The 14,675-nt window shown below is 35.1% G+C and overlaps 1 protein-coding gene across 3 annotated transcripts in view; it reads right to left on the minus strand.

Annotated features, from left to right (window-relative positions):
- Positions 1 to 969: 969 nt before the first annotated feature.
- RBM27 (RNA binding motif protein 27) overlaps positions 970 to 14,675 on the minus strand; it is a 39,592-nt gene continuing 25,886 nt past the window's right edge. For all 3 annotated transcript variants that reach the window (XM_034405100.3, XM_087887425.1, XM_034405104.3), the window contains 8 exons: positions 8,771 to 8,893; positions 8,035 to 8,109; positions 7,748 to 7,912; positions 7,143 to 7,247; positions 6,862 to 7,053; positions 5,737 to 5,823; positions 5,242 to 5,352; positions 970 to 2,840 (listed from right to left, as the gene is read on the minus strand). In XM_034405100.3, coding sequence (XP_034260991.1) covers positions 2,754 to 2,840; positions 5,242 to 5,352; positions 5,737 to 5,823; positions 6,862 to 7,053; positions 7,143 to 7,247; positions 7,748 to 7,912; positions 8,035 to 8,109; positions 8,771 to 8,893 — 945 coding nt within the window. In that variant the 3' untranslated portion in view covers positions 970 to 2,753. The remainder of the gene's footprint in view (positions 2,841 to 5,241; positions 5,353 to 5,736; positions 5,824 to 6,861; positions 7,054 to 7,142; positions 7,248 to 7,747; positions 7,913 to 8,034; positions 8,110 to 8,770; positions 8,894 to 14,675) is intronic.

A 14,675-nucleotide genomic window follows, 5' to 3' on the forward strand; every position in this document is an offset into this window, starting at 1 on the left:
CAAGGTACTTTGCGGGTGTATTTATATTATGCTTTTTGTTATGGCTTATGACTATGAAAAGGACAATTTCACAGCAGGTGGTACCAGAAGTTACCAGTAACACAATAGTTTTTTTTTAACCAAGTTCTAATACACAACACAGGGAGTTTCATAGCTACATCAAAATGAAGGTCACTTTGAACTAGTTTCCTATTTTCTTTTTAAGTGAGTTACCACTATGCTGCCCATTACTTACATTCTCAGTAACACAATAGTATGCTTTCAATACATAAATTTAGGGGCACAACTCAGTTTTGTGCTTCTAGGCTGAGAAATTACATTTAAGTTGTCACTAAAGGATTTATGCGTGTCAACTTATACTGAAAAACACAGGAAAGAAAGCAAAGATGGGAAAAAGTTTAATAAATCTCTGTTGGCCCCTGTCTCTTCTCCATGAAAAAAGCTAACACTTTTGAGTAAAGATATTCATTCTCCTGAACAGCATGCTAACAAAAGTTATCTAAAACCATATGAAAAGGAATCCCATCCAGTCTAACTGTTCCAAAAGCTAAGGAAATTTCTCTTACAGCTTCGTTCAGTCAACTGTAATCTTCCAAATACAAAAATACAAGAATTCTTATGGAAATCTAGATGCTGGTAGTTTTTAGTACACAAAAAAAGCAAAAATATTTACAAAATTATACAGTTCTAAGAAAAAACCCTGTACAGTATATATATATATATGTGTGTGTGTGTATATATATATATATTTCTCTTTCTATATATATATATATATATGTGTGTGTGTGTGTGTGTGTGTGTATCTCTATATATGTATACATAAACCCTTTGTTCCCTCTATTATTAACTAACTGTCCAGATTCAAGCATTTTCTTGCTGAGTCAATATATGTGATGGCCACATACTGAGCCATAAGCATTCTAAAGATATCACAGGCAACGGGAGAAAAGCAAGGCTTTGCCTGTTAAAGTGTGTGCAATATTCGTGCTTTATTGTCATAACTTAATTCACTGAGATTCAACATTAGTAGGAATGTAGCAATAATCTAGAACACAAAGGCCTTTACATAAAGAGCAAATAAGAGCTGGTAGCATATACTCTTATTCACTTATGGATGGAATTCAAATGGGATGTGCTTTTATAACAATGTACATAGTTCCCAAAATGTGAGGAAGGAAAAAAAAAGTTCTGGTAGCAAGATCTGAAACCTAACTTAGGTGTTTGGACACTTAGATTCAATTAAATACCACTATGCTAATCTGAATGTAAGAAACCTGAAGATATAATTACATTTTCGAATTAATGAATGCAGAGGTGCCATGGGAATTGATACAGTAACGTTTGCCTTGCTTCATCAATCTTAATTTAAATGCAGTGACATCATATGCTCCTTGCATAACCTGCTGCTCTTATCTATGGCTAGGATGGGGATAACAATGGCCCTTCAAGTGTTTCTAAGTACTGTCCTTAAAGTCACAGTCAGAATTCCTATAGTAGGCTATCTGGGGAGCTTTATCAGACAGCTACACTTCCTCACCACTGACTATGAGAAATAGTATACAAAAGCACTAAGAGATGATCCACAGGAGGACATATTTAGAATTAATAGCAGCAAGAGACATGGGATATAAAGATCTATTGCCCTTGCAGTAAAAAAAAAGAAAAGTAACATAAAATCTACCAAATCTACACCATGAACTACCGGTATTTGGTGTTTTTTTTTTTAAAGGGGGAAGACTAGACATATTTTTATCAGCATGCGGATAAAAAATGCTTAAATCAGTGTTTTACTTTTTTCCTCAACTCAACATTAATTTTTAATGTGTTATAACTTGAACCCACAGTATTATTTTAAGTGCTGGCTTAGTATCTATCATTTTAAAACAAGATTGTTTTTGATTTGCAATTCTGTGGGTTGCAAGAAATACATTACTTGGAACAGTGCATTGGCTTTTCCTTAAAAAATAAAATCCAGCCATTAATTATCCTGAAGCGAGTTCTAGAGATAGGGCATTTTCAAAACAAGTAATTTCACATTACCAATACTGTTAAAAAAATATTCCTGCTGTTGTAATTTTTAATAGTTTTTTAAGGCTGATACGTTCCACTGAACTAAAATGTGAAATCACAGCAGAAGTGGTTGGTCAGTTCCATTCCTAATGGCAATTAAAAGAATGTGTAAAGATGGGGAAAAAACAAAAGAAAAGGAATCACCATCACCAATGCTGGCAAGAACTGATAACCATATTTCGGATAGTGGAATATATGAAAACAGCTCGTTCACAAACATATGTGCAATTCCTGATTGTTTTTCAGTCAAGATTTACTTAAGCTGCCTGCCACCCAATGAAAGGAATTCTGAATTAACAAATTCTAGACAATGTTGATGAATTTGACTTATTGTTCTCATCTCAGATTCCACATTGCTAACAAAAACTATGAAGTCATTGATATTTAATAAAACAAATTGTTACTTTGAAATCAGAATGAACAAAAGTTGGGCTTGAAAGACTAAATATATTTCACTTTTATAAGATCACAACCATTTTTACAGCTTTGTAGAAGCTCTGGGCCTTTGGCTGATCATAGCTACTTACTTGCTAAGTTTACATATCAAACACATGTTATCTTAATGTATATATTTATAAAAAACAAAAAACAAAAACAGATTTTTGGCTCATGGATTTCCTTTAAATATTTTTTAAAAATTTGAGTTCGAACAATTCTAAAATTATATGCTTCCTCTTGAAGTTTCATCTTCTCCAAGAACGGGATTCATCTTCATCTTCATCTTCATCATCATCATCTTCAGGTAGAAATAAATCTGATGTTTCTGTCTCCTAAAGAAAGATAAAATTTATTGTGGTTATAGAATTATAGTGATTTTAAAGTCCTTCATAAGACTATTTTTTCTTGGGATGATCTTTGAAGAAATCTAGCCATTTTGGAATCAACCATGCAAAGAAATGCTAACAAAAATTCTAGCGGTGGAATGGCAGCAATACTGAGTACTATGAAATCAATTAATTATATTTATTTATCAAATTTAGAGATCGCCATCTCATTCTGGAAAGAGTACAAGTAAAAATATTTTTAGAATTAATACTTGTCTAATGCTTGATCCATCTGTAATGGCCTGTGAGAATAACCTTGACAGAAAGGACAAAGAAGGAAGAACTGCAGCTTAGAGAATGGCCAGACAGGAGATATCTCAGGCCAAAAAAGGAATGAGGGAGAGATAGCATGTCAGAAGGGACCCTCCCTAGTCTCTGGAAAGCAGAGGCAAGGGAGGGGAGAAGTTATTTCAGACTTGCAAGATTCTGCTACAGACCTTACAAATTGTAGTGTTTATATTCATGGTTTTGGTTTCCACTTTGGACTATCTCAAAGGACTGACACATCATTTCAAGTAGCTTTACTTATAATATTAGCAAAATATAGATCAGAAATATTTCATAATAAAACACAATCTGCTAATTTTTAAAAAACATATTTAAACATAGATGGCTTTCAAAATATCATTAAAAGTTATTGTTAGTACGTGTATACATCACATTGCGTTAGTTTAAAATTCAGCACAATTTACAACAGAATAATGAAAATGCAGAAACATAAATAAATTAAAACCATAAAATAGCATTCATTACAATGGTTGATGGTAGAAAGCGAATAAAAGTAGAAGAGAACTATGCAAGCAGTATTTGTAGAGGTAAGGTGTGATGAAGAGACAATCTTCAACATGTGGCTGAAATATGTAGAAGTACCGTTAGGTGCCTCATGAATGTATCTACTGATTTGCTTTATATTCTGCTTTTTGTTCAGGGTGATGTACATAATGTTCCTCCTAATTTTACCCACAGGCACCACAAAGAAGTCCCAAAGTGCTTTTTCAAGAGGCAACTGGCAGTTATGTCAATAGGGTTCTAACACATGCACAGTCTTTGCTCAGTAACCTTGCTGCTAGAAATTCCTGATGATCATTCCAGCAGTTTCATATTGATGTTAAATCCCATGGAGAACATAACAATGGCTTGTGGCTAGACTAGCATATGTTAATTAACCCTAGTACTCTCCTTTTGCATGTCAAATCACAGAAGTTCAAGCAGGATCAACAGAGCTGTATTCCCTTTGTCGTGTTATAAAATAGTGAAAATTATTGCTTATTCTGTGTTCTCAAACCAGGCCTGAACTCAGATGGAAAAAACACAGTAATAATTAATAATGTTGACAAGACCTTCTGAATCCATGGAGATGAGTTTGCTTTCTTAAGGTTGGCAGTATAATTCCAACATGGAAGAATCCATGACAATATCCATGATTTGCTCTATCAACTCTTTTCAGTTAACCTATATAAGCATAGGGAACTAAAAATCCAGACAATATATGGAAAACCCGACAGTTAGAACCAACTTGTCCATAAACCTTAGACTATTCTAAAGAGCTCCGCTATATGGACATTTGAGAATATAACAAAAAACACAAAGCAGATATGATTATATGCATTAATTCATGGTTAATTGCCTCCACAGCAAATTTACACTATTTGCATTCTTGCCACCTTCCAGTCTAATTCATTATTGACAGGCCCCCACAAATCCAAGCTGCTCAGATTCCACAATATTAGGGAAACATTTGAGGGTGACTGTACAAACGATACACTGATATTTCCCATTCCTAATGTCAATAAGGTATAGAAAGAAATATTGGATTTGTTTTCTGAAAAATTTCTCAAATTTGTACAAACCCATCAAATTCCCTAGCTCTCCATGGGAGACAACTTTAAGTGATCAATAGATGATATAAAAGCAATGGTGAACTTTACCAGACATTGGCCATGAGCACTGTAATTTCCCTTCCAAAGTAAAACCTTCAAGACTTGAGGTAAAACTAAATCAAAGGTATGCATCTCTCTATTACTGAGTCTGATGACAGCTCAAGGTAGATTTATAACTATCATAGGATCATTGTTCTGGGATCAACAGCACATCTGAAAAAAAAATTCAGCAAGTTTGACCAGAGAAATGGTTGGGCAGCAGAATAGGCCCACTGATTTGTTGTTCCAGCATCAAGTAAAGTCTTCATAGTGTGATCAGAGTTTTCTGATGGGCAAAATGGAATTCCTATTGACCAGAGCAGTTGGACCATCAGTTCATATTGCTGCTGTGTACCACAAAACCAGATGGTCAATGCTAGTTTTTAAGAAATTTTAAAGGACAAGCTATTCAAATATTATTCTAATACCTCTTCCTTGGGCTCTTCCTCCTCAGTTTCTGTAGACACAGAGGGTAATTTAGGTTTATGCCATGATATCTGAAGTCGTCGGTCTTTAAACTTTAAACCTTGATTGGCAGCCTAAAGTGGAATATTTAAGTAAGAAAATAAAGTGTGTTATATTCTAGGATAAAGCACTGGCTATACAGCATGTCTCAATTGAGATCTCAATTAACTCTACAGTGATTGATCAGTACTCCTTGTACTGCATAATCATCACTTTCCATATCAACGAATCTAAGTTCTTTTCTGATAATTTAAGTTAAACATTAGTAACTGGATGAATTATAATCTATTATCAATTTAAGCACAGCAACAGGAGTTAAACATTTAATGCCTCAAAATAGTTCATTTGAAACCTGTATATATTTGCTGGTACTTTCAATTACAGAATATGTTTGCCTTAAAAAACTGGATATAGAGAGTAGTAGAACATTCTTTAAAAACTTAAACCATGTTACATACGTTTTCAGCTTCAGAGCGGGATTTAAATGTCAAAACAACACTTAAAGGAGATTCCTCCTCTTGAAGGCCTTCAATGTCTCCAAATTGCTGAAAACACAAAAGATTGAGATTTATCTTCTTTCACTGCTAAAATAAAATTGATGACCAATATATTATTAATGATTAAAGTATACATAGGCAACCTGGTGCCTTCCAAATGTTTGGACCTTAATTTCTAATCACTGGTTCAACACATGGTCAATGGGAGATGTAGACCAAGACATTTAGACAACTTTGCTACAAGAATTCTAGAAAGGCCTCTGATCTTTCTCGATAAAATTAATGTTCTTGGACAACAATCTTTTTTCTTAGCATTTTAGGAACCATATTAGTCCCCAAATATATAGGAAAAGTATACATACTTGCTCCTAAACTAATGCCAGGTGACAGCATGAGAAATCTGGGTTTTTCAAAAACATCATAATTTTGGTTGCAAATCTGATCCTATGTGTCTCTTATTTTAAAAGAATTTCTGTGGTGTTTAATGGAGCACATTCTTCATCAGGCACAATAGATACCAGATATCAGGCACAATACCAGATACTGTAGTATCTTTGAAACTCAAATTAACAAATCAATATTTATTTATATAATTGACATACTTATTTTACATTTAGGAATGCTTTTCAACTATGTTTTTGCTTTTGATAAACTTTAAGTATATTAACAGTGAAAGAGAAAGTGATGGTTCAGACAGACAGAAAACTGTTTATCAAATTGCTATTTGTAGCTCGTAAAAATCACTTAATTATCTGTAAAGAAAGGATCAAATCAGTGACAATTAGTTGGTATTAACCTTCAGCCTTAAAGCATATTGATGTTGATTGTTAGGCACATTCACTGGAGTGTAAAGGCAGTGAAAGTTAGATTAATTCCATAACTAACAAACATTGACAAGATTGTCCAGTTACAGTTCCACTAAAGGATATTAAACAATATACTGGACAATATGTGGTCAAATGAGTAAGTACAGATTAAGTACTAAAACAATTACTGCAGCTATAAAAACGAAGTTAGTTTACTTATTCTAGAATACTGCACAGAAATTGAAGTATATTTGGTTTTAGTTACAAATTGCTAACTTACTGAAAAATGTTGCAGTACTTCGTCTTTCTCTTCTTCCACAAAGCCTCCAATTGTTAGTGCTTTGGGGCGGTGGTCCACTACCATGTGATTCACAATACCCCTTCCTCTCCCTCCACGACCTCGTCCTCTTCCTCTAGTTTGAGCTGACATTGCTTTTCCCCGACCAACAGGTAAGATTCCTAAACGAGCCGCCTGGGCAAAAGGAATATACGTCAATTGTTTGTGGATACTGTGTATACCTAACACCAGAATCAAGATGGCACTCTACTCTACAAACTTACCTCCACCTGTAATTGGCTAAGTTTTTTTCTCAGTTCAGTTGTATCTTCCCCAGAAGACAATCTTTTATGTAAGTCCAATTCTGCATCTAAGAGTTCTTTTTGTGCCTTTGAAAGGAGAGAAGTGGTAGCAAAGAATTCATTTCTTTTCTTCTAAAATTTTATACATTATCACTTAGGTTTCAATTTCCCAATATTCTAGGGAAAACATGGTGATAAGTTGTATCTTGCGGGGTTTTTTGGGGGGGAGGGGGAAGGGCAGGAATCCAAAATGTAGAACAGCAAAAACTAAATAAATAATTCTATGTTAAGAGATAAAACCAAAAGAATGGATATAATACTAATACAGTGCTGATTCAGACCACATGAAATGTCTTGGGTAATCAGTGGTGTTAAATAAAAATCTGAAGATTTCAGCTTTGACCGAACAATTGAAAGAAATATGAAAGATGTATAACAAAATTAAAATATTGAAAGAAGTAGCAAACCTTTATAAATACCTAAATTTATGTAATAGTTTGTAAGCAAAGGCTATTTCTTAGTCCACAGGCATTGAATCAACTGCAGATTTTAAAATAGAAACATGTTAAAACAATTGTATAACTTACTTCAGTTTTAGACTTTAGCTTTGATGGTGTAGAAACAACAGAGGAAGTTTTTAATTCATCTTTCAACTGAGAAATTTTTCCTGTTAGCTCTTTCAGAGTCTTCATAATCTCTGCTCTTTCCTCTGGTTTCGTGGTTTTATTCTTTTCCAATTTTGATATTAGCATCTATGAAAGTCAAAATAAAAATACCATGCTATTCTGAAAAGATTTTACACACAATCCATTAAATATGCTTACAAGTTATGTACAAAATTAAAACTTGGAAGTTAATGTTAAACAAATCATACCTTTTGACATTCTATTTGTTTCTCCAACATTTCCTGCTGTTTCTTTCTCATGTCTTGTTGCAATTTCATTGCCTCCTACCAAGAAAACAAACAAACATTGAAGTAAAAATGATTGACCTTACTATATACAATAAAGAAATGTAAATTGTATCTTTAGATGATCCAAAACATTGTCATTTGGATTATGCTATTTTCTTCTGCAGCATTATAATTCCCTGGAAGACAGTAATTATTTTTCACCACTGATATAGTCTGTGGCTTTGGTTTCAGATAATTCAAATCCAGATTGGGATTCATGTCTTGTGGAAAGCTGCTACTACTGACTTTCATCATACATGTCAACAAAGAATATCTATAAATAGCTTTGGGTTTAAATTCAAATTACGCTGTAAAAAGCTCAATGTGGCAAACAAGGCTCTAGTTGTCTCTCACTTTCCTACAACTATAATCCTTCTATGTTGAATCAATGTGGTATTTTTTTTTTGACTGACTTGAGTTTGAAACACAAGCTTCTTCTTTCTTATGAGAAGATGATCCTTCTATGGACTTCAAATGCCAAGGAACAGTGGCAGACTTTACAGTGTTTGAATAAGACTATAAAACCTCTTCTAACCAAAGAGTAAACCTGAAAGGACTATTTGAATTTTTCAAGAAATAATTCTTCAGGTGGTTGATGCAAATTCTATTTCATTCAAAGGTTACAGCTATTAAATACACTGCAGTGATATGTGTTTACCTGTTTCTTTTTAAGAACTTCTTGGACATCATGAGATTTATTTCCTGTACCAGACTTATTTCCTGTCTTCATATTGGAAGAACTGTAAACCATCTTTGAATGTGTTGTTGAAGAAGGAAACAACTGAAAGCAGCAATTATGACAACACATTAATGGTGCCATTAAACTTTTTGCAACTATTTATGGTAATTATTTTAAAAAGATCAAATCAAACATTCTCAGATGGTATTTTGCCAATTATGCAAGGGTGGAATTTAGATTGTCTATTGGTGCCACTACATTACCAGAGCTGACAATTGCAATTTATATTGCATATCCAAATTTAACCAAAAGTAATAGTATTTTTTTAAAAAAAGTTAAAGTCACTATATTAAGAAACAGAAGATAATTTGGTGGCTATAGTAAAACTATTTATTCTAATTTAGGTAAGCTATCCCACCATTTAGAGATGATAGGAATTACCAGAACACCCTAAAATGTAATAATTGTGAACAAATATACTGTACAAATCTTTTTCAACCTAGCGTTTTCCTGCAGGTGCAGAGTCCATTTATCAGATTAACCAATGCCATTTCATGTGATCAAATCCAGCAAGCAAGTGCAAGTGGATGACTTTCATATCCGCATTGTATTCTGCCATCTTTGCTTTGGTTTTCTATGCAGACATTTGCCAACAATGTTAAAGTGGTGAACAGTGCAGGTGACAATCTGGGTATTGCTTGTAGTATGTGGCACAAGCCTCGTATTTTCTATTATTGGTGCAATATCCATCTGCTGCCGGACCACATTGTTGATGTGGTCAAAAAGGGAAATGCTGAATGACCAACTGAGTATGCACATCTCCATGGCATGTAAAAGGCACTCAACACTATACGTTACTGGCGGACCATCAATTTATATTATTTCAGTTTTAGATGAATTGGCCTATGCCTATTGCAGAGCACTGCAGTGATCTTACTCCTCCACAGCCATGTTGCATTCACCTTCACACACACACTACCTCATTAATGCCACCATCACTTTGCAAATAAGATCCTAAGTAACTTGGAGTTTGTCTTAGTAGATCTTTGCTGCCAACCTGGATAGTGGAGGTGCTTTGGTTGGTCTCATATTTGGTCATCCTCATATTGAGATGCAAACCTAATTGGTTAAGATGATCATTCCATGTCTAGATACAGTGCTGTAGTTCTTCCCTGGTGGTAGATATGAGCAGGATATTGCTGATATATGGCAAGGCCCAGGGCCATTGTGCTGTAGGTTTTGCATGAATATCCCAAAGGTGCTTTTTCAAGAGGCAACTGGACTTTCTGGGTTTTTTTTCGAAGACGTTTTGCTTCTCATCCAAGAAGCTTCTTCAGAAGCTTCCAGAGCTGAAGAAGCTTCTTGGATGAGAAGCGAAACATCTTCAAAGAAAAAACAGAAAGTCCAGTTGCCTTTTGAAAAAGCACCTTTGGGACAACCATGACCTGGATGATTGAGAATCTCCATAGACGTTTTGCATGAATATATCCATGAGAAGGATGAACATCAATGGCAATAATGCTGAGCACTGGTGCACATCAATGGTCACAGGAAAGCTGTCAGAAAGGCCGGCAGTGCATAATACCTGGCTGCTGGTATTAACATAAAGCTGATGCAAAACATGATCAAAAGCTTTTCTAGTTCAAAAAAAGCCAGTTTCTTCTTTTCTCCATGCTGAAGAATGCAAACTGTAAAAAATAGCCTTGGTTGATATTGATTTCAATGATATCATGGAGGGGCTGGTTGAGGATCTGCTCAAAAATTTTCATTGTATGCAACAGGAAGTGGATTGGTGGGCAGTTGGAGCAGTCTGCTAGCTAATCTTTGTTCTTGAAGAGGGTAACTATGTGGCCCAGTCACCAGGCATATAGCCAACATGGTTCCAAAGAGGTTTGTCAGTCAGTCAGTCAGTTGCTGTGCTGCAAAGTTCTAAATTCCAGATGTCTGATGATGACAAGACTGTCTGGGCCAGGGTCTTTCAAATTCTTCATGTGGGTGATAGCTTTGGCAACCTCTTAAGATGTATCTTGCAGGGCTAGCATTAAACGAGCCATCAGAAATTGGTGGGTATGGAAATTCGACACTAGAGATTTCATCAAAGTACTGCTGCCGGTGTTCCCAGATTTTGAGTTCATCTTAATGTTGTCACCTAATTTTGTCTTCAATCCATAGGTAGTGCTCAATGTTCATATTGCATGCCCTGGCATGCATTTTTGCTAGTCAATAGATGGGATTTTTTTTGCTTTCCTTTGTGTCCAACTGTTCATATTAGTCCCAATAGGGATTGGCTATGACTTCTATGAATTTCCTTTGCTGTTCTCCTTGCAGTGATAGACTTTTGCCAGTTTTCATTGGCCTTCTGCACATACCAGTTCTGTAAGCCACCTTCTTTTCCACACTTTCTGCTGCATCTGCTTGTTGATTCGATAGCAACTTAATCTCATAGTGCCAAGTGTTATTCTTGCAAAAATGGTAAGGGGCTTGAGGAGAGCAGTCCATGTGGCATCAGTTCAGCATGTGGTGATTGGAAGAAATGTGATGTGATTAATAATGATCAACTTGTAGTCTTGTAGCTTCTACCACTTGTTTTTCTCTGGACTTGCCCTGCTGCTGTCATGCTTTGAATGCTTGCTGATCTTCTTTTTGGCAATAAGCATCTTATGTTGCGGGGTGAGGCAATCTGATAAAATATTTTTTATGTCCATATTGGGGAAGTCATATTGTTGCACAAGGACAAAATCTGGAGCACTATTATTGCATTATATAATTGTACAATTTGTACAATTATACTTTGTACAAATATATTTATAATTTACAAAGCTTACATGCATTGTAAGTAATTATAGAAATTAACATGTCAATTCTTTTAGTACAAATGTCCTCTAAATGGAAAAATGCTTTGTTTTTAATTTGGGGAAAAAGCAGACCAATGGAACACATTCAAAAAATGCTTTGAGTATTCTGTTTCAGCAAATTAAGATTTTTTTAAAAAAAAATCAAATATTTCAATTATAGAGAACAAAAGGAATTTGAAACAAGTCCATGTTCTCTATTTGTGTCTGAGATTAATAAAACGAGGAAGAAGGATCATCTATCATCCTTGGATGCAGGGTGGATAAAAATCAATGATTTTTTTAAAAAAATCGGATTTTTTTGATTTAAATCGGATTTTTTTGATTTTTATCGAATTTATTTTAATAAAAAATTTTTGGGGTAAAACTATTTTAAGATAGTTTTCTATTTAAGATACATAAATAATTTAGTTTATTCAGCATGAAATGGAGCTTAAGTTATGTAGCATGAGGCTGTATATTCTGCAACACTGGGACTATCAGTGAGTCAACAGTGGGTCAAAGGAGTAGCAGAGATGACAGTTGCTCTTTAAAAATTATGATTTAAATCGAGTTGATTTAAATCAAGCCTTTTTACTAGTGATTTAAATCATGATTTAAATTGTGATTTAAATCAACTCGATTTAAATCAAATCCACCCTGCTTGGATGCATGTACTGCATTTCAATACAACAATCATACTGCTTAGGAGGAATCAACAACCAATTGCATTTACTTCACCAGAGCTCAGCGACTGATGACACCAAATAATTAAAAAAAAACTATCTTAGACACACTCCTTTATTACAAGCTTTAGAGAAGCTTCTTCCTCTAGCCAACGGCTCTCAAAAAACCACCCAAGCACAACATGGCAATGTATTGTATTTTGCAAACTACCTCCAAAAGGAAGTTTTAATGCCCTTTTGTATTAGTCAATGTTTAAACTGCCAAAGCTCAATATACAGTTGCAAGAAAAAGTATGTGAACCCCTTGGGATTACGTGGAGTTTTGCATGAATTGGTTATAAAATGTGCTCTGAACTTCATCTATGTCACAACAATAGAAAAACACAGTCTGCTTAAAATAATACTACACAAACATTAAATGTTGCCATGGTTTAATTGAATATAACATGTAAACATTCACAGTGCAGGGAGGAAAAAGTATGTGACTTAATAACTGGTTGACCCTTCTTTGGCAGCAATAACATCAACCAAACGTTTCCTGAAGTTGCAGATCAGACCTGCACAACGATCTGGAGTAATTGTGGACCACTCCTCTTCACAAAACTGTTTCAGTATAGCAATATTCTTGGGATGTCTGATGTGAATCGCTCTCTTAAGGTCATGCCACAGCATTTCAATCAGGTTGAGGTCAGGACTCTGACTGGGCCACTCCAGAAGGCATATTCTGGGCTGTTGAAGCCATTTTTTTGTTGAATTACTTGTATGCTTTGGGTCGTTGTCCTGTTGCATCACCCATTCTCTGCGGAGCTTCAATTGGTGGACAGATGGTCGTACGTTTTCCTGAAAAATGTCTTGATAAACTCTGGAATTCATTTTCCCATCAATGACAACAATCCGTCCAGGCCCTGAGGCAGCAAAGCAGCCCCAAACCATGATGCTCCCTCTGCCATGTTTTACAGTGGGGATGAGGTTTTGATGTTGGTGTGCTGTGCCTTTTTTTCTCCACACATAGTGTTGTGTGTTCTTCCCAAACAACTCAATTTTGGTTTCATCTGTCCACAGTATATTTTGCCAGTAGTGCTGTGGAACATCCAGGTGCTCTTTTGCAAACTTCAAACGTGCTGCAATATTTTCTTTGGACAGCAATGGCTTCCTCCGTGGTGTCCTCCCATGTATTCCATTCTTGTTTAATGTTTTCCTTATTGTAGATGTGTCAACAAAAATGTTAGCATGTGCCAGAGATTTCTGTAGGTCTTTAGCTGACACTCTAGGATTCTTCTTTACCTCATGAAGCATTCTGCGCTGTGCTCTTGCAGTCATTTTTACAGGACAACCACGCCTAGGGAGAGTAGCAACAGTGCTAAACTTTCTCCATTTGTAGACAGTCTGTCTTACCGTGGACACATGAACATCAAGGCTTTTGGAGATACTTTTGTAACCCTTTCCAGCTTATGCAAGTCAACAATTCTTGATCGTAGGTCTTCTGAGAGCTCTTTTCTACAAGGCATGGTTCACATCAGACAGTGCTTCTTGACACCAGTAAACCCAAAACAGGTGTGTGTTTTTAAAGGGCAGGACAGCTGTCAGCAACACATCCAATATCATCACAATGACTGGAGTCAAAGTTGGCTCACTCCTGGCTCCAGTTAGCTCTTGGAGAAGTCATTAGGCGAGGGGCTCACATACTTTTTCCTCCCTGCACTGTGAATGTTTACATGTTATGTTCAATTAAACCATGGCAACATCTAATGTTTGTGTAGTATTATTTTAAGCAGACTGTGTTTTTCTATTGTTGTGACTTAGATGAAGTTCAGAGCACATTTTATGACCAATTCATGCAAAACTCTACGTAATCCCAAGGGGTTCACATACTTTTTCTTGCAACTGTACAATATCAATATACAAGTTAATTTTAACTAAAAACAAACCAGTAACCAAAAAAAACATGAAACTATAGGATTTAGCACGTTTGGAACACTAGAAACAATACTGTTCAAAACAGTGTTGTGTTTCAAGCTTGGAACAAAACTCTTGAAACCAAGACTCAACATATAGTAATCAAAAACCTCTGGAAACAGAAAATGTGATAACCACCACAACACAGAAAGTATGGAAAAGCAAACAAAGCAATACAAAAAACTTTCACATAGTTTGGAAAACATATAAATATATTCATTATTTTAAAAGCACAAAATCTTAAAACACCTATATTTCATTTTCCATTAAAATTGTACAGGTAGAAGCAATATATTAGGAAATAAACATTAAAAATAAAAATAAAATCTTCAATTAAAAGACTTCTTAAATCTCTTTTCATTAAGTCAGTTTTTCAACCAATAGAATTACTCAGTCTTTTTAAAAATATCA

Source organism: Pantherophis guttatus, chromosome 2 (assembly GCF_059756535.1).
Source record: "Pantherophis guttatus breed Tessera chromosome 2, ASM5975653v1, whole genome shotgun sequence".
Classification (NCBI taxonomy): domain Eukaryota; kingdom Metazoa; phylum Chordata; class Lepidosauria; order Squamata; family Colubridae; genus Pantherophis; species Pantherophis guttatus.